The 21,280-nt window shown below is 37.8% G+C and overlaps 1 protein-coding gene and 1 pseudogene across 8 annotated transcripts in view; both read right to left on the bottom strand.

The window, feature by feature from the left end:
- Positions 1–15,052, bottom strand: part of LOC111783901 (sterol 3-beta-glucosyltransferase UGT80A2-like) — a 20,186-nt gene extending 5,134 nt beyond the window's left edge. For 2 of the 8 annotated variants that reach the window (XR_002813441.1, XM_023664712.1), the window contains exons 1-5: positions 14,616–15,051; positions 9,297–9,454; positions 5,850–6,083; positions 4,631–4,742; positions 4,198–4,368 (exon numbers count right to left, since the gene is read on the bottom strand). Coding sequence is in view for 7 of the 8 variants with exons in the window: in XM_023664712.1 (XP_023520480.1) it covers positions 4,198–4,368; positions 4,631–4,742; positions 5,850–6,083; positions 9,297–9,454; positions 14,616–14,811 (871 nt within the window). In the remaining variant the exon portion in view is untranslated. Of the gene's footprint in view, positions 1–4,197; positions 4,369–4,630; positions 4,743–5,849; positions 6,084–9,296; positions 9,455–11,207; positions 11,281–12,646; positions 12,722–13,129; positions 13,292–14,615 lie in introns of those variants that run through there. The other 6 variants (XM_023664714.1, XM_023664715.1, XM_023664718.1 and 3 more) reach the window with 6 other exon arrangements.
- Positions 15,053–16,070: 1,018 nt separating this feature from the next.
- On the bottom strand, positions 16,071–21,049 carry LOC111783904 (annotated as a pseudogene).
- Positions 21,050–21,280: the final 231 nt, after the last annotated feature.

The following is a 21,280-nucleotide window of genomic DNA, read 5'->3' as shown; positions in this document are numbered from 1 at the left end:
GGGGGGGGGGGGGGGGGAGTGCTTGTGCGCTTACTTAAGGCAAACTTATGACCAATTAAGCATGGACAGAAATCAAGTCAGACAACCTAGAATCTTCGATAACATATTAATTTTAATAAAAGTACCTCAGTCAAAATGAATACAATTGAAAGAACAATGAGATATCCTGACAAAAATTTTCAATGTGAAGGTCAATTTTGATGGAATATCGATAAAATATTAATTTCAATGTCGATGAAGTTGGTCAGCCATAATAATCCCTCCATCTCTAAGTTTCCAAGGAAAATTTAAATTTTCTTTGGATAAGGGTCTTCATAAATTACCATATAAAAGATTGTTTGCCGTTGGCCCCAGGGTATGAATTAAAGTCTTCCATCAAAGATCTATCTGAGAACTTTGTAGAATCAATTGGCCAACACCATGATTTATTTTCTGCCTTCAAGGTGACCGATTACAGTAGCCGAGGAGATCAACCCATTCTAAGATTTCATATCATTGAGGTTTCTCAGGCCAAAATCCCAAGAAATTTTCTGGTTCATTGACCTTGAGCTCTAGCCTTCCTTACCCTAAACCATCTGACAATTGGTTTGCTGATCCGAATAAGTCACCCAAGTCTCCAAAGAAACTTGTTATCCTCAATCAAATATAAAAAACCTGCCTACTTCCAACTACGGGGTTGCTTACTGCGAAACAATTTTCTAACATGGAATTTCAGGGGCCTTGGTTCATGGAAGAAATGTGCATTGGTCAAAGGCTTTATTCTCCAACACAAATCAAGCATTGCGCTTGGATCCTTGAGTGTAATACTTATCCTTTTGAACAACCTGTTCTTCAATGTATTGGAGGTCATTGAAGGTGCTTTCACCCTTTCCTTTTTACTTTTCTTTGACTGATGATTGTAAATTATGGCACACAAACGGTCCTTCCAACGCGTCCTTCTAAGGCGCCAATTCTGGCAAGAGGTCCCTAATTTCTTCTTTTTTTTAGTACTACTGACTGATCTTTTCTATGTACTGATACCGTGATAATTGGATCCTTGGTGGGGATTTTAATGCCTCTGGCTGATCCCATGAGAAATCTAATGGTAAACCTCCCACTTGCAGCATGAATCATTTCATCCGTTCCATTTAATCAATGATTCATTGACAGACTTTCCCTGTAAATGGTAAATTTTCTTGGTCTAGCCTTCAGAATATGCCCTGCCCAATTGCTGATTAAAAAAAAAAATCATAGCTTCGAACTCTTGTATATCAAATTTTTCTAGTGCATCAGTTAAAAGGTTTGATTGAATTACCTTTGACCTCTACCCTACTATGATCACCTTTGGAGCTGAAAAATGGGGCTATCATCCTTTAAGTTTAAGAATACATGGATGCAGCATCTTTCCTTTTAGCTCTCTCATGAAGGATAGGATTGGTGGAACAAAAACTCCTTAAAAGGCTGGCTTGGACATAGAAGCTTAGAGAACTGAAAGAGGCTATTAAATCTTGATGCTTTTTTATGCATAAAAATCTATAAATCCATTCTTTCTAGTGATCTCCAAGCAATCGATGTACTCAGGAATTTGGGAGCTTCAGACACAACTTTCTTGAAAAGAATCACCATCAAGGAACAGCTCCTAGACTTGGAAGCAACGGAGGAAACACTTCTGGGAGACAAAGATGTAAATTTAAAGGGTTGAGGGAAGGAGATGAGACCACTGGATTTTGCATCTGACGTGTGGCAATTTATTCACATGGTTGGTGAGCAAAAGGCGTTAAATTCAGGGGTTGTGCATAGGAAGGATGTATTTCCAGTCAACAAAGGTAAACAAGTCTTGCATAGAGAGTATATATTTCCCTCTAGTTGGTGAAATTCTTCCGATACTTATTGAAGGATGAAATTTGAACTGTGCCGCTAATGAGGAATTTTACTTGAAGTCATCCAAGAATTTGTAGTCTCACAGATCCACTCAGTTTTTTAAGTTAGCTAACGGTGAAGAATTCAGAAATCATTAGGCTCAAGGGGTGCGTATTTCTCTATCTTTTGGAACGATTCAATTAACAAGAAAAGTATATGCACTTTCAAAATTGAAGGATGTGATGTCTTTGGTGATAGTGCAGTAGTGTCGGTTGAGGAGGAGTTTATGTAACACCTACATTTTTAAGAAAATAAATAAAAGAATTTTCAAAAGAAAAGAAAAAAGAGAAAGGAAAGCAAAATGACACACATGCAAGTTGGAGAAGATAACCGTACAGTCAACGGTTAGTTTCTCGATCTACGTCTCTTTTTTAAAGAATTTGAAGCTAGCCATTTTCACCAGTTTTATTCTCTTGACTTAATTTAGGGCATATTGCGGAATTTTGGAGAACTTGAAATTCTTAACAACTCGAACCAAGCTCAAGAAGTCAACAAACAAATAAGTAACCACATGGAACAAGTTTTAAAAAATACTTGAAGGAGTGGAGTAGGACCATGGGCAAATGATTGGAAATCATGTTTAGAAGCCTAGTTAAGCTAGTTTCAATGATAGCTAAGCCTAGAAAACTTAATAGTTTATGGTTTAGCACAGTACTTAGTTTTACCGCTTCCGCAATGCATAATTGTGAACTCTGATAGAGTTAATATGTTTATAAGTTTTCCAACATGTCTTGGTTGTTTCACTACCCCTTGTTTGAGCATGTTGAGCATGATGTATGTTTATATATGTTTATAAATGTATGATATAGAGTTTGGGAACCCATATATGCCTAATTATGCTATGTGCTCTAGAATACATATTATGAGTATGTTAGACCCTGTATTGTTGTTCTACGTTATTATCTAGTTTTGGAGTTCACAGAACATTGGGTTGACTAGGTATCTCATAGGGACGATTAGGGTGCAACCCCTATTCGTGAACTAGCTGGGGGGGGGGGGNAGAGTTCAGTTATCACCCATAGAGAATCCCAAAAGTCATAGAGGGTATACTACTGAGGCAGCTACAGTTGTGTCTATTGGGGAGTCATGACCTTATACTGTTCTAACCCGAGAGGGTGTGTGAACAAGAATATTACCGTTTCTGCCTGAAAAAGTCATACAACAAGTAGTTTATTGTTTCCGCTTGAAAAGATGATGCAACAGGTAGTTAACTGTTTCCACAATGCAATAGGTAGTTTGTTGTTTCTGCTTGAAAAGGCAATGCAGCAGGTAGTTAATTGTTTCTGCCTGAAAAGGCGATACAACAGGTAGTTTATTGTCTTAGCCTTAAAAGACGATATGGCAGGTAGTTTACTGTTCCTAAGACCTAGTTTACTGTTCTAACCCAAGGACGGTATCCTAAAAAGGTGATGCAACAGGTAGTTTATTGATCTTAGGACTACGCAGTTGTTGCACGACACCACTAGGGTGAACCTTTTGATTAGAGCTTAGTAGACAATCATGTGCGGAGTGCAGTTACCTTTTTAAGAGCGAAGGGCTCCTCCATACTTATAAGATTTAACCTAGGCACAATTAGCAAGGTTGAGGATGGACCTAAGAGAACGTAAAGCATAGCCTTTCATAAGGGCCATGTATTTCAAAGCCCTTCCTAAGGGCCACGTATTTCCGAGCTCGTCATAGGGGCCATGTATCTCAAAGTCTGACATAAGGGTCTAAGTAAACTAGAGCTTGCCATAGAGCCTAATAAGTACTCTTAGAGAAGTAGTAGTGTATAGAGTTTTATGCGTAAGCCTTATACGGCAAGCATAGACTAGAGCCAAGTATAAGTACGACGAGAGCCTACAAGTAGGTTACTTACCATTTTTATACTTATTCCATGTTATTCTATTTTTTCAGATGGAGTACAGACCACTGTTGATAGCGGGAGCCTTGGAGTCGTGCAGCTATAGGGGGTGCCCTTTAGATCGAGTCGTCATCCTTCTTGTCATTTTATTATTATTTTAAATGCCGCTTCTTGAAACTTATGTATCTTTTGTAAACCATTTTGACTTAACTCCGTGACTATTGTTTGTACCTTTAACTAACGAAAATTGGGTCGCTACAGTTTATTCCATTGAATCAGTCGAGAATTGGCAGCCACTCCAAGGAGTTTTCAGTCACTTGTCAAAATGAAAAATTATTACTCTAACCCATGTTTAAAGGGCAGGGAACAAATGGAAGCACAAGGAGAGAAGATTATAAGTAAAAAACTAAGAAATCCCAAGAAAAAGAACATAGAAGAATAAATTTGGTTCTAACCATATGCAGGGGGATTAGCAATTATTGCATCTGCTTTAAATGGAATTTTAGATTCTGGATCGTCATCCTGGCATGCAGGAAGCAATGAGAAAATAATATCCTTCAAATGATTTCGTTGGGTATGTATCTCCGAAGGTCCAGATGGAAGGAATCCTTTGTTCTTAACCATATCTGTAAGAAATAAGCAATACCCAGAAGAGAGTTAGTAGCAAAGCTAACTTTTTCAAAGAGGCAACAGGAGAGGAGTGTATGTAGATTATGTTCATCATTGTTGTGTCTTTCAGGTGAAGTTCTTCTTTTTCTTTTTCTTTTTTCACTTTCTAAATACTGATGTGTTCATTGCCTTCATTTCCATAGCATTTTGAATGTGTTCATTGCTATAGCCTTTTGAATGTGATGCAAAAACATATGGGAAAATAATCAGAACACTTACAATCTGCAAGAACTTTAGCATCTCCTCCTAAAGGAAAGAACTCCAGTCCAGTAGAGAGTACAAAATCTTTAAAATTTGCATGAGTTGCCAATCTAACTCTATGGCCATACTCCTGCAAGTAATGTATCATCTCTGTCAACTTAAAATTAACTTAACCTATCAAGTTTTTTGAAGAACAGGGCCTGTATCTTAATGCATATTTAGAAAGGGTTCATGGGATTTGATTAGGAAACCAATTCTTCAGTTCCATGTAGGGAGCATATTAATCCTTTGCTACAATCAAAATGGGACAAAAATTTAATCGATCAGTACAAACTTCTATACTACAACAAGATCTAACCTAAAAGTTCCAACAGAAAATTAAGCCAATATGAACGAAACATTTGTAAGTCACAATGCCTAAAGTGTCAAACCCAGATAATATAGTTTGGATAATATATGTTGGAAGCCAACAAATTATGTTATAAAAATATAATAAGAATTCTAACTAAAGTTATTAGTAATAGATATAAATATGTTAGGTTTGTATTTAATAATGCTATTTTATTATATAAACCTTAAAAGGTTAGGAGTAAGTATCATATCAATCCACTTGTTTTGCACTACACATAGAAATATAAAATTTTCAAACGATTCGAGATGCATTATACATGTGTGTGTGTGCGCACATGTATAAATGGCCCCCTTGCATTATATAAGTCAACCCCAGGCACTGGGACCATGCAAATGTTGATGAGGTATCACATGAATTTACAACTAGAGGTTAACATACAAAGAACATTGAACTTAAATAAAGACTTAATAGTTAAGTAGTGAAGCCAGTACTACCGTGACATTTTCTTTTCCACAATGATACTCTTTTTTCCTCAAAATATTGTAGCATGTTTATAAATTGTTCAACTTTCAATTTCAAGAAAAATTGTAAAGATATCCAATTTTTATTATTTTGTCTCGTTAAAATGCCAAGGTGAGGTATGTAATGAGTTAAAAGGTTCAAAGTTCATAACAATACAACGCCATAAGGGCTTCACAAGGTTTGTTAGATTATATCTCAGCCAAGAACATATCTGAAAAAAATCGCATGTAACAAGGCAATGGTGATAAAATTGTTAAACCAATACATGTAAACAAAAAATAATAATAATAATAAAAACGATAGATCAACAAATGAAAAATCAGTTAAAATTTTGATAAAAGAAACAGAGAAAGTGAGGAGAACCTGCAATCGCTTCCCAATGGCAACGAAAGGTTGTACATCCCCTCTTGTACCAACTATGAGCATCACAATTTGTAGTGGGGGTGTGAATGGAACGTCTAGGGGTTCATCTTCTACAGCTCCATCATGCATAATACCAGTTTCAAAATGGAAGTTTTCCGATTGAATGCCTTCTGGAACTTCCATTTGCACAGTTCCATCTTCCTGAACTGTGGCAACCTTTTTCAACAACTTGAGCTGCAAACACAATTTTGACTTATAACTTTGTAAGAGGAGCATATAATTATAAAATATATTTGTCCAAGCAGAGATGTACACTACATCATAGTAAATTTTTTTAAGTTTTATGGGCTTGGCAGGTGCGAGGGTGATGTTGGTCACGTGACCAAAGGATTGGGAAAAATGAGGTTGAGAAGGTTTGTGCTTTCAAACTTTGTTTTTAAAGTCGAAGGTGGATCAGGATAAGGAGCAGATATCGAAGGCAATGGGCATGTGAGAGGTGTGCCAAAGGGATTTATACTAGAAGAGGAAGTGGGTATGGTAGGCTGTACGGGAAAATCAGATTGAGGTACAAAAGCTTGTGGTGAGGGGTCAACTGATGGAACAGAGAAAATTAATATGAGAATGTGGCTCCATGATACAGTTCTGATAAAATTGTGGAAGGCACATGAGACGTCTGTACGCACGAGTGAGGTGGGTTTTTGAATCTTTGCAGGGTGCATGGATTCAATCTCCAAAGAAACTTGAGGAATTTGGCCATGGATTCCAGCATCATATCAGATGTGAGGATCTTGATTAAAGAATGGATCAACATAAACCAACATGGGTGCAGATGAGAATGATGGCAGATACAGTGGCTGGCACAAAACTGAACAGGTTTTCTTTGATCTTTCTAGATAGAATTTTGATGATTCAAACAATAGATAAGGAGTCTTTAGAGGCTGGTCCTTTGTCCCTGGCTGTGTTGAGGTATAAGGTCGTGAGTCGATCTTATGATGATTGGTCTTTAACGTTGAGGTAATAAACGAAGTGTTTGCATTAAAGGATGTGGGTTGGTGGTTGCGGAGGTCCTTTTAAGAAGAGCAAGGAACTGCTTCCCGCCAGTCTTGTTTTCACCAATAGATTTAATAATCTTATTTAAGCCTCATTCACTCCAAGCTTAGCAATCTCTACCCAATGGCCTATCCTATTGGATATCTTTTTGATCCAAAGCACATATTCATGAAGACGACTCTCTTTAAAAAACTTGAGTAAAGGTGTAGGATTAGTCTCTTGATGATTCAATGATACAATGGTCACAGCTTTCGTCAATGGATAAGGTCTTACGAATCATTGAGAAGAATAAAGAATCAAGTTAGATGGTTGGGTGACATGTGAACAGTGGAAAGGGGTGGGATGGGAGAGATGTACGGAGAGAAAAGAAATGATGATAAGTTTGTTGTTTATGTCTAGTTGATCTTGAACGACTCCTTACCTCTATCATTTTTAATAACAAGTGTGTGCATATATGTGAGAGAGAGAGAGCAGAGAATTGAAACCCAATGTAATATCTGTTTTTTAAAAATAAATAAATAAATGGCAGAAAACGCGTGAGTTGTTGCCACCATATGCTGTGGCCGGCGAGAGCAGAGGAGGAGCAGGGATGACATGCAAGGGAGGCCAAAAAGTACGAATTTCAGCTGGAATGAACTCTTACCAGTTTGTTGAAGGAATCACGGCCTATCATGGTGCAGTTTGAGAGAACCAGACGGCAGACCAAGAGACGCGCGAGGAAGAAGACAGGTCAGTGAAGACCGGTTCACGTAGACCGGTCCGGTCCAATCGCACTGGATTCCCCAATTTGTGCAATTCAATCGTTTTAGCTCCTCATAATTTTTCTAAATGTAGGACCTTTTTGAAGAGTTCGGTGAAATTTGGAATTTCTGGAGGCTCAAACTCGAACAAAAAGTGTTGTGCATATCAAGCAAGTAGCACCTTGAAACTTTGGATTTAGCTATGCTTGTAGAGAGCATGTTATAAGAATTTGAGACTAAAGTGAACTGACTTGATCCATGAAAAGCATCGCAAACGGTTATGATGCACATTTTTCTAGAAATGGATGGATTGAACTCTGAGCTAAATGAAATCAAACGCATGACTAGGTATTCGTGTTCAGAATAATTTGCTATGTCCCAGTTGATGATTTGTTTATACATGTGATGCTAATGTGGTTATACAGGGATGATTAGGGGTTTGGAAATTAACCCCTAGTCGTGAACTCAGCTAGACTGTGTTGAGGGTCTGGATAACTATTTTAGAACTAGCTTGATTTTATACTTGTACCCTCTGAGGACTATTAGGGACTACTAGATGAACCCTGAGAATGCATGAACCTTAAAATAACTTGGAAGTGTATTGTGGTTGTGATTAGGGGTTTCCAACCACTTCCTAATCGTGATCTTGTTCAAATGATAATCGTGATCTTGTTCAAATGAGAACAAGGACCATATAGGTAAATGAGAACTTGTTAGCAGAGGGTTGCTACCTCCCTTGTGAACAAGGATTATGGGTTGAAATTGACGTTAGAGTAGCACCTCATGGGCCTATGATACAGATCTAGAACGATGATACTGATGAAGAGGACTAGCAAAACGATGATCTAAGATATCTTAAGAACTTAAGATGAACTTCGAGGGCTGGAGGTCCAAATAAGACCAAGAGATGAAAATTTGATAGCTTTCGCTAATTATCCTAAGTTGAGCTTAGGTGGAACGAATAAACCTAGGGTGTAGCCTAGGAAGATCCTATACTTGGGAACAAACTCTCAAATAAGAATAGGACACCGAACAAACGAACAAAATGAATATGGTAAGATTTAAGAACAAACTAATAACTACCGGTGGGCTACTTACTGAATATATTTTTATACTCATCCTTGCTACTTCAATTTTCTTTTCAGATGAGGCTTGATGGCGTGGTTGAGGCGAAAGCTTACATGAGGTAAGGTTGGATTAGATTGGTGTCTTGTTATTCTCATACATTTTATAAACTCAGTTTTGATGTATAGTATGTCATTGATGTTTTAAAAGTTTAAATTTATGTATATTTTCAAATATTCCACATCAATAAGTGAGGATCCATCGCACGACTTTCGTGCGACTTTCGAAAAGTGGGTCATTACACCCAAAGACTTCAGAGAGATAGGATGGAGGAAATTGAGACACAGAGTAACCGTTCCAGCATTGCAACCACAACCCCCCAGAAAAATGTATGTTTCTCTCCCTGATTTTCATATATCATACAGAAACTATTTTCACAATCATTTGGCATATCATCTAGCTTATTTCTCAAAGTGATTTTTTAATATAACCATCTAGTTATTGCATCACTGTTGAATGAAATCATATGCTTTTAGTAAATTTGTCAAAAAGACATAAAGTAGTATGCCAACTCAAAAGAAATTTAACATACCTTCTTCCTGAGAGAAACTTTTTCATCAAAAATATGTGGAAATAAGTGATTGAATGCATGACTCTGTCTCTTGGTAAGCTGACTTGAAGAATCCAATTCCCAACCCACTGATGATTCACTTTGAGTATTATCTCCAGATGAACTCCTGTCAGTATTTCCTGAAAGCATATTCAGATATAGGAGAGCATATAGCTTAACAAAAAATCCAAAGTCCCACATTTATTTTCATAGATGCGTGCATCCACCAATTTACAGAAGTGTGCAATTGTAGGAAGATGTTTCTGGGATGGGTTATGTGGCAGAATTCTTCATTTAACCAGAAACAAACAAATCATTGATAGATGAAAGACAGAAAAATGTTCAAGGATACAAATTTCCTAAGGGATGGAGGAAACAAAACAACCAAACAAACAAAGTAATGGCCTTCAAATAACGAAAACCAAACAAATAAAGTAATGACCTCCAAATATTACAAGAGCCAAAAGATAAATAAAACATTGAAGAAGAAAACCGCCAAAGAAGATCTCGAAAAAAGCAACAATAACCACTTCCATTATTAGCAGTCTGATTTTTAAAATAATGTCTCTCATGCTTCAAAAGTTCCCTCTGACAGCAAGTATGAGGAGACACTTCCATATAAATTTTTTGGAGTGATCATTTGCTTCACCGATTTTCAGAAGTTGATCTTTGAATTTATTTCATTTCATTACTTATAGTTAAAGACATAATATTCCGCACACTTTTTCCCTTCAGATTCCTCTTTCTCCATAGATCAATAGGAAGAAGACCTTTGACTTTAATCCAACCCGCATTGCATGGGGTGACTTCGAAGAAGCCACGTGTTTGTGTTTTACATTTTTCAAATTTAAGATAAGAAATTCCTACTTTCACTCAAGACTGCTTCTCATTTTGACGTAGCATAAGAGCCCTGTCAGTATCAAAACACATCTTTCTTCAGCACCTCAATAATGAAGTCTGGCAATTATTACGGTATGTTCCCATTCAATCTCTGAAATTCTTCCTTTTTCAGTCAAAACTGCAAATTCTTATTCTTCGCCTCAATATAAAGGCCCCTCGAAATAGCAAAAGTAAATAAATAAATAAAAACCTAACTCCTCACAAGATTGAACCCTTATCATGAAACTGTAATGAAACAAAAGATGCTTAAGGACCTCCTCCATCACAGAACAAACTCTTTATTTTGAGCCAAAGAAACACCAAAAAAAAAAAAAAAAAAACTCAAAAGAAATAATCTCAAATTGAACAAGCGAACTCCAAAGGACATGATCAAAGTCCTCAAATTTGCCCTTAAAAACAACTCAAAAAAGCAATCTCAAATTGAACAAGCGAACTCCAAAGGACATGATCAAAATCCTCACATGTACCCTTGTGCTAAACAAAAAGGTCAAATAATACAAGTGGTCCAATGTGCTAACTCTCCCATGCCAGACCTACAAGAAAAGAACTTAACCTTTTTGGATTTATTAATCTTCCACATCAAGAAAAATTGGGTGACTAGGGGAAGGATCGTATGGAAGAATGAAAAATGATCTACAAGAAAACCTCAATGAAGACATGGGAGCCAAATAACAAATATCTCTTCTTACCCCCTGACAATGACAAAAGAGTCATAGCAAATGTCCTCTCCCAATCCAAAAAGGGTAACAGAATCGAAGAAAAAATGAGCTAAAAATACCCAAAGAAGATATTACATAAACCAAGTACATAGTCTCATTAACGATAAAGAGTACAAGTGTAACAACCTATTTTCGATACCTCGAATCACGGCTCCGCATAAAAGTAGCTTAAGGGTAATATCCGCAGAGTCAATTGAAAACGGTTTACAAAAAATACGTAAATTTCGAGACGTAGCATTTAAAATAATAATAAAATGACAAGAAGGAAGACTACTCGATCTAAAGGGCACCCCTTGTAGCTACACGGCTCCGCATGCTCCCGCCATCAATAGTGGTCTACACTCCATCTGAAAAAAATAGAATAACATGCAATGACTATAAAATACTTAGTAAGAAACCTACTAGTAGACTCTAGTCGAACTTAGTCCTATACACGGAAACTTAAACTATGTGCTCATAACTCTTTTTAATGATCGCCCAAACTGGGCTAAACGGCTATACCAAACTTGGTAGGTCACTGTACTTATCCCCTCAATATACCTCCTTTAAGGAGTACTCAATCCCTCTCACAACCCAGAGGTTTTCAATTTTCTCTTGGCTCTAGGTTTCAAGTATGTCCAGGTCATTCGTCACTCTTGCTCAAAGTGTGCCTCGAGTCGCTATGGCTCATGGAAGGACCCTAGGGTAATACTCATAAGTCTGGAGGAGCTCTTTTTGCTCTAAACGGTGACCGTACTCCATACATATCTACCTACTGAGCTCTAATCAATGGATTCTCCCTAATGGCGTTGGGCAACATTTACTTGTTCCTAAGATCAGTAAACTACCTGTCACCACACATATTCCAGGCTTGAACAATAACTACCTACTCATATACCCTCATCGAGTTAGAACAGTAAAATTACCTGTCACTATGCCCTTTCCAGGCTGAGACAGTAAACTACCTACTCATGTACCCTGATCAGGTTAGAACAGTAAAACTACCTATCTTAGGAACAGTAACTATCTGTTACTTTGCCTTTTCAGGCAAGAACAGTAAAACTACCTATTAATACGCCATTCAGGCTGGATTAGTAAAACGGCCATGGCTCTCCCCACTAAGCACCACCGATATGAACTACAGTAGTATACTCTCTATGGCTACTGATATCCTATATGGGTGATAACTAAGCCATGTGTAACAAGTAGACTATAACCACTGTTGGTTAATTCACGGATAAAGGTTGCGCCCTATCCATCCCTACAAGGTACGTGGTCAACCCAAGGAGGCTATGGAACTCATGACAAGGAACTAGGACCAAAATACGTGAAACGGTAACTCATAGTCTATGGTAACCATAATTAACGCTCTATGGCACATATCAATTAGTCCAACTCATGACTGGGCAATAAAGGGCTATCCAAACCCTAAATCATGCATAATAATGTATAAAAGCATGCAACATGCTCGTCATGCTCATGACATGATAATAATCCAACCTCAGCATTCTAGAAAACATAAAAGCCTAATAGTCAATCAGAGTTCACAAATCATGCGGGAGGAAGCAATATAACTATAAATAGGACTAAGTTGTAAACTATTCACATTATCTCAGCAAAGTTATCATGAGATTAGGTTAAACTAGGCTCCTAAACATAATACTCAATCATCGTCCTCAATCTTAATCGACTCTACAAGTATTTCTTAGAAACTTGCTCCATATGGTTACTTACTTGATTGTAGACTTCCTGAACTTGTCTTGGGTCTTCAAGGGTATTCCAAATTTCTCCAAAATTTCTCAATATGCCCTAAATTAAGTCAAAACAGTAAAACTGATGAAAAGGCTAGCTACAAATTCGTTAAAGCGAAGGTTGATAAGTTAATCGTTGACTGTACGGTCATCTTCTCCAACTTGCATGCGTGTCATTTTTCCTTCTTTCCATTCTTCTTTTTTTCTTTTCTTTTTTTTTTTTGAAAAAAAAAAATCTTTTATTTATTTTCTTAAAATTCCCGGTGTTACAAGCAAGGGAACATAGTATTAAAAAGACTCTTAAAGTAAGTATTTGAGTCATCCCCCACGCCCATAGCACTTCACAAACTTGGATAAAAAAAGGAAAACCAAAAGTGGTAGCTTTCCAATGATTTGTGTATGTCTTTAGATCCAAAAAATTGAGAACCATATTTGCTCATAATAACCCATGCCACAAAACACTAACCTCCAAGGGGAAAGGTGACAATCAAGCCAACAATGCCTTGCACAATCTCAATTTACCTTTGCCCAAACCCGCAAGATCCAACATCCTTGACATCACTTATGTGACGCTCGAATAAACGAGAAGTACATGAATGAACAGAGACCATATTCGAATGAGAGTGATCCTGAGGATATGATGGTTAAGAAATGTTTAAAACAATTAATAGTTACTACATGTATCAATAAGGTAGACATTCCTTTTTGGTAGCTCAATCCTAAGAATTCTAAAGTTAAGTGTGCTTAGCTTGGAGCAATCTTATGTTAGGTGACCTTCTGCTAATTCCAAAAAAGCATGCTAAAAGGACTACTGTTGGTCTGTAGGGATAGTCCTCACTCTTAGAAGTAATTCAAGACAAATAGGTAACATGCTCACTCACAAGGGATGTAAGGGAATACTAAGGCCATTAGGTGTCAATCCGAATTTAAATTCTATTCCAAATCATGGGTATGAAGCATTACAAATGGTATCAGAGTGGAATCTCTCTCTATATAATGTGGTTTAGGGATGAACCAAGACGGAAGTTGGTGGGTATGTGATGTTTGAGTAAAGAAAGAGTACATGAATGAACCAAGACCACATCTAAATGAAAGTGATTCTGAGAAAGACCTCAAAGAATTTATAGTTACTACCTATACCAACAATGTTCACCTTCTTTTTTCGTTGCCTCAATCAAAGAACCTCCAAAGCTAAATGTGCTTAGTTTGGAGCAATCCTATGTTGGGTGATTTCCAGAAAATTTTCCTAATAAACAAGTGAGTTAGGATAAACTATACTAAAAGGACATGTGTTAGTATGTGGGGATAGTTTTCACTCTTAGAATTACTTCAAAACAAGTAGATAATGTGGTCATCTCACACGGGAATATCAAGATCATTAAGTGTCGAATCCAAATTCCAAATTCTAGTCTAAATTATGGAGATGAGATGTACAACCTCCCACTTGATTAAATGAGATCCCACCATCGTCAACACCTTCCCACATAAAAAGTCGCTTATAATCATTATTGTAAATTGATGGGAGATTTCAATTACGGCAAGGAGAAACATAAGAGGTTCAAAGATCTAAATAGTATTAAGTAAATATTGTAAACACCCATGAGATTTTATCACCAAATATTGTCCACAGTGATGACTGAAACAACTTTCAAACCCCTTGAGTATTTAATGAATCCCTCAAAACACAAGTTCAAAAATTTTACAACCTAAATTCCAAGGAATTCTCGATCAGAAGATGTTGGGACGATTCTGGCATGAACACAAATCTTTACTTGAGTAACAATGCGTATTAAAGCATCCAAAATCCAGAAATACTACCACAACGTACTAGAGTTTCATCGATTCCATAATTCATTCTATGACAATGGGGATAAAAGACAAGAAGTCTCAATTTCCATAGAACAACAAAAATACTTCAAGCTTTGAAAGAGAGAAAAAGACGAGATACGAACCCGAAGAAGAGAAAATGAGATCACAGTGGCCGTCGCCATCGCCATCGCCATCGCCGTCCGAGTCCGTGGATAAAGAGGCATCACTGGAACGACTGGAAGAAGAATGGGGAGATTGTGGGGTGATTTCCAAGCGGTGCATGGAATTTGGTAGGGGATTGATCGGGGGAGATTGTGGGGCGGTTTCCAAGTGCTCCATGGAATTTGGCAGGGGATTGATCGGGAAGAAAATGAGATTAAAACTTTCAAAGAAGAAATGATCGGAATAATTGGAAAAGTGAGAAAAGTACAAAGATCGGTAAATGGAGTAGGTCAGTCGAGTATCAATTAGAAGACAAACAAAAGAGAACGGAAGAACATTGGGCCATGGAGATTTTGGAGATGTGACTGTCAACAAGGACGATCAAACCCGCCAGCGAAGATGACAGTTAACCAACTTGCCAAATGTCCTGGTTCGATGCCTTTGTGGCTTTCCCCTTTTCTATTAAGTTCTTAATTTCGTGGTCATTTTTTATTTTTTATTTTTTATTTGGATCAGGTTTTTGCCACGAAATTACTCAACCTTAAAAATGTCAATCTCCAACATGTTTGGGAACTGTTTTTGACGTTATTAAAAGCGTTTGAAGTTAATATGACTACTGTAGAGTTAGTTAAATTTGTTTTTTAAGACAAATGTATATTTAGTCAGATGTCCTAAATCATTTATTTTGTCTTGTCTTGATGTCGTGGACCCACCTATGGTCTAGACCAACCATTTTAGTAGCTAACTGTTGACTTGGTTGGATGAATTGTATGATATATAATGACGCGCCTTGTGGTCCCCACATTTGTCATGATTATGATATGTCAGGTTATGGAGACCTCGTGCATTTTTGTGTGTAAGTTGTGTTAAGTATAAAAGATGATTATAAGTTATGGAGACCTCGTGCATTTTTGTGTGTCATATGTATCGGGATACTTCTCCATTATGATTAGTATGAACGATAGGTATGTATTCAACTTTGAATAGAAAAACTAGTTCTTTACATACCTATCGTTCCTTGATCATCAAGATAATTCTAATCTAATCCTTCCCTCGAGATTGAAATTGAATTGATTTAAAAATTTTAGTATTTGAGAATACAGATTCACATAACCCATATCGAGTCCTTTTCTCGGGATTGAAATACGTAATGCAATAGAAACAAAATTGAAAAATCTCGTATAAAGAGGGGATATTTCTTCAAGGAGATATAATACGTACATATCTCAAGTTCTTTCTTCTTTGTACATAGATATCACTAAGTACATAACTAGTTAGGGGTATGGGTATTATATGCATACGTACGAATAATATACATGGTTCTCTTTAAGCTCTTTTTAATCTCAAAATCTCTATTATCGGTGACCACCAAAATGAACAATCTGTGAAAGATCACGCTCTCCTTTCTATAAGCAACATTTGATGATATCCATATTTCAAACTGGAACCGCCTCCCATGGCTTAGACAATGAAGTTGCAGGTGAGGTCATCTGTTGCTTTGCCACCTGCCCTCCAAGGGTAATATCACGACAATCAGTGATGGTTCAAATAGTACCGTCTCATTTGATTGTTTGTTAGTATAATAACCGAGAAAGTGAAAATTTGATAATAATCGAGGAAATGGAGAAACCAACCAAAAACATATTTTAAAATTTTGGAACATTACTCGAAATAATTATTATGCTTGTGAAGGTTTAGTACACCGTTCATTTCTTTGTTCAACTGATTTAAGTAAATATTCTCGACGAGCTTAAGATCTACTTACCTTGTTGGCCTGTGTATTGTGCCAGACTTTGTCCATTTCCTCAAAGACAATGTCAATGGTGGGTCGACCCTTGCTTGATTTTGCTACACAAAGAACAGCAACTTGTAAAATGGATTCAAAGTCTGCTTTGTTTACGTCTTCTTTTAGTCTTGGATCTTCAAAATCACTCAATGGTCGTAGCCCCAGATTTACATCCTTAGCCTGTAATGAAATCTCCGTACAAGTTAGGATATTCTCGGAAGTGATCACAGAAATGGTCATTTTCGTTCGTAAGTAATCTAGTAAAATAAATTTTTGTATAATCATGTTGGAAATTGAGATACGTGAGCGTTTATCCAAATCAAACAAACCCATCATGAAAAAGTTCTAACCAATCGAGCTAGCTTGACTCGAGTCATTTTTAGGGTTTACCGTTCTATCAGACTTTGCCAAACCCCGACTAGGTCTTTGCACGTGGCTTTACCATCTAATCTATTTAGTATACCGTTCGATCGTATTTAGAAAGAAAAACCCTAAAAATTTTAACGACCCTGATCACAATACGTACGATAAACTTAAGAAACGAGGTGCATACCTTTCTTGTTAATTGATCTCTTGCATCAAGATCCAAATCAATGACCTTTTGACCTGATAGAAGCTGAAGAGCAACAATGCCAAAACTATAGATATCACTTGCACAAGTGAGCTTGGCATTGCTCATGTATTCAGGGTCCATATACCCTATGGTTCCTCTAACATCTGTGAACACTTTGGTCTCATCCATTCCCAACATCCTTGCCAACCCAAAATCCGACAATTTCCCGTCTAATTTCTCAGTCAAAAGTATGTTCGTGAGCTGAAAAAGTCGTACATATCGTTAATAAATACACGTGTTTGATAATCATTTTGGGTTCGTTTGATAATCACGTTACGTTGGTTAACGCACGTGGAGTGGTCTTTTATGATTTGAAAAATAAAGAAACTAATGAAATTAAGATTGTACCTTAATGTCTCTATGGACAATGCAGCCATCTGCACGTTGATGAAGATACCTAAGTGCAAGGGCACACTGTCTTAAAATCTTTACTCTTGTTTCCCATGATAGTAATGTATCTTTTCCTGAAAAATATCGTCACATTTTGAAAATATAAACTCGACATGGACTGTTTCGTAATTTCACATCAACGTAATATCTCGAAATTCACTAGTTAGGGTTTAGGGTTTGGTTGTAGGTCTCTAGGGTTTAATGATTTTACACATTTACCCTTCTAAATCATATTCCTTAAAAAACATAAATGACGTGTAATAGCCAAAACCTACTACTAGCAGATATTGTCTGTTTTGGTTTGTTACCTATCGTCGTCATCCTTACGGTTTTAAAACCCATCTATTAGGGAGAGGTTTCCACACTCTTAAGACATGTTTCGTTCCCCTCTCCAACTAATGGGGATTTCCCAATCCACTCCTTTGGGGGCTAGTGTCCTCGCTGGCACACCTAACGTGGCTCTAATACCATTTGTAACAGCTCAAGCCCACTGCTAGAAGATATTGTCTGTTTTAGTCTGTTACATATCGTCGTCAGTTTCACGGTTTTAAAACTCGTCTACTAGGGAGAGGTTTCCACACCTTTAAGAAATGTTTCATTCCTCTCTCCAACTGATGTGGGATCTCACAATCCACCTCCTTGGGGGTCAGTGTCCTCGCTGGCACACCTCCAGGTAACCTAGCTCCAATACCATTTGTACTAGCCCAAGCCCACCGCTAGCAGATATTGTCCGATTTCGTTCGTTACATATCGCCGTCAGCCTTATGGTTGTAAAACACGTCTACTCGGGAGAGGTTTCCACATTTTTTGTAACAACCCAGGCCCACCGCTAGCAGATATTGTCCTCTTTGGGCTTTTCCTTTCCGGTTTCCCCTCAAGGCTTTAAAACGCGTCTGCTAGGAGAAGGTTTCCACACCCTTATAAATGGCGATTTGTTCTCCTCCCCAATCGATGTGGGACCGCCCCCAAATCCACCCCCTTCGGAGCCCAGCGTCCTCGTTGGCACTCTTTCCTTCCTTCAATCGATGTGGGACCACCCCCAAATCCACCCCTCTTTGGGGCCCAGCGTCCTTACTGGTACACCGCCTCGTGTCTACCTCCTTCGGAGAACAGCGAGAAGGCTGGCACATCGTCCGATGTCTGGCTCTGATACCATTTGTAACGACCCAAGCCCATCGCTAGCAGATATTGTCCTCTTTGGGCTTTCCCTTTCGGGTTTCCCCTCAAGGCTTTAAAAACGCGTCTGCTAGGGGAAGGTTTCCACACCCTTATAAAAGGTGATTTGTTCTCCTCCCCAACCAATGTGGGACATCACAATCCACCCCCCTTCGGGGCCCAGCGTCCTCGCTGGCACTCGTTCCTTTATCCAATNTCAATGCAACATCCCAAGAGGCACACCAAATTGGGATGCCTAACCCTAGACAGCCCATCAACTTCTCTAATGAATGAATCTGAAGTGTTGCTTTGAAATATCTTCTTGATCGCTACTAGCTGTCCGCTCGGTAGCATACCCTTGTACACTTGCCCGGCACTGCCTCGGCCTAGACTCGTCCTCTCATTCCCGAAGTCGAGTGCCTTATTGATCTCATCCTTTGTAAACCGGTATAGTCCCGACCATATCGATGTGTCATTCGAGGCGCATGGCTTGGTTTTCTTATTCTTCTTGGTTGCATGCTTTACTAGAAGGACGATGAGTAGTAGAACTAGCACACCTACTATGGCAGATACTAAGGCCTTCGCTACCGAATCTGTCGATATGGAATCGTACAAATTATTCGATAGATTAAAACAATGAAATATGTTATGTCTTAATTTAATATGAATCCGAGAATAATATCGAAATCTTACCTTTGATTTTGAAGTAGCCAGAAACTGATACAACCCAAAACATAAGAAACAAGATTAGAAGCTTTGAACGTATAAAATTATTTTAAAGCATTCTTGTAAATATCAAAATTTAAAAAGGTAACGTTATATGTATTATTTTAATTTTAAACTAAAATTATTTTTAAATTTGGAGTAAAATTAAAAAAAAAAAATCACTAAAAATTTGTTCAAAAGTACTTTTTTTAATTATGGATTTCAAATATTTTTAAAAATACTTTTAAAAATTTCATTAATATCCTTCTAATTTTTAAAAAGTTTAAAAATATCTAGTAATTTTCAAGAGTAACATTAATACCGTTAAATCGTTCGTGGTTAAAATAATAACTTTAATTTTTTTAATAAAAGTTACGGGTACTCGTAATAATTTTAAAATTTTATGGGTAGTTTTTAGATATTGTACTAATAGAAAGGGTATTTTTAAAAGTTTTTAATGAGTTATTTTTTAAACAAAGTACTAATAGATTCCATTCAAAACTTATTAGAAATTGTATTAGAGACAGACAGAAGGGTGTGGCAGGGAGGACACTGGCCCCTAATTGAGTGGATTATGAGATCTCCGTTGCAGAAGAAAACAAAACATTCTGTACAAGTATGTAAAAACTGTAAATACCTAACAAGCCAAAAACAGACAATTTCTGGTAGTAGTCGGGTTAGAATATTTTTTAAAATTTTAAAAAATTTAACAAAATTTAAGAAAAAAACATAATTAATAACTTACTCAATGTGTCGGAAGCAGACAAGCATTGAAAAATGGCATCAAAATCAGTCGAATTCCCAATCCTCCCGGCGGCAACCGCCACAACGGCGGAAAACCCAATAGCAGCATTCTCATTCTTATCCTCTCTCCGAATCCCAAACTCATCCATCACCGCCCCACGCACCGCCGCCACAGCCGTCACACACCCACTACACACCCCATCGAACCCTCCGCCGTCAAACCCTGAGCAGTTCCGTACGGCCGCCTCGTATACCTTGCTCTGGAGGAGCGTTGGCAGGTAGAGGAGCGTGGAGAAGTGGCTGCCGCCGGCGAACATATTCTGTAGGCCGCAGCCTTGGAGGGAGACGGAGGGCTGGCGTGAGAAGGGGCCTGTGCAGTTGGCCCACTGCGGCTGTGGGAGGAACAGGGTTGTTGGTGTTGCTGTGGCATTGATGTTGAGAGCTAAGGCCTTGGCCGCTGCGGTCAGGGCGTTGCGGCAACACCGGGTTGTGTAGATCGCGTCCCAGAGATATAGCCTGTCGTCGTCCTCGCTTGTACATACGCCTGTTGGCTCGTAGGGGAATGTGTTGAAGTCCAAGATGCAATTGCCTAAGGAAACGTCATAACGTACGATGAAACCGTGATGTTTGCTCAAACATTTAATACAGACATCGTAACGTACGATGAAACCATGATGTTTGATCAAACCTAAGATAAAATTTCAGCCATTATTCAATGCAAACGTCATAACATACGATGAAACCATGATGTTTTCCCGAACGTACGATGAAATTTTAGTCATTATTCAATAAAAGCATCATAACGTATGATGAAATTTTGATGTTTGCTCAAACGTACAATAAAATTTTAGTCATTATTCAATGCAGACACAATAACGTACGATGAAACCATGATGTTTGCTCAAACATTCAATACAGACATCATAACGTACGATGAAACCACGATGTTTATTCAATGCAAACGCCATAACATACAGTGAAAACATGATGTTTGCTCGAACGTACGATGAAATTTTAGCCATTATTCAATGCAAACGTCATAACATACGATGAAATTATGATGTTTGCTCAAACATACAATGAAATTTTAGTCATTATTCAATGCAAACACGATAACGTACGATGAAATCATGATGTTTGCTCAAAAGTACGATGAAATTTTAGTCATTATTCAATGCAGCCTTCATAACGTTGTTTACTCAAACATACGATGAAATTTTAGCCATTACTCAAAGCATACACCATAACGTACG

Source organism: Cucurbita pepo, unplaced genomic scaffold, assembly GCF_002806865.2.
Source record: "Cucurbita pepo subsp. pepo cultivar mu-cu-16 unplaced genomic scaffold, ASM280686v2 Cp4.1_scaffold000126, whole genome shotgun sequence".
Taxonomy (NCBI): Eukaryota; Viridiplantae; Streptophyta; class Magnoliopsida; order Cucurbitales; family Cucurbitaceae; genus Cucurbita; species Cucurbita pepo.
Note: the sequence above shows the minus strand (reverse complement) of the source record. Positions and strands in the feature narration are given on the sequence as shown.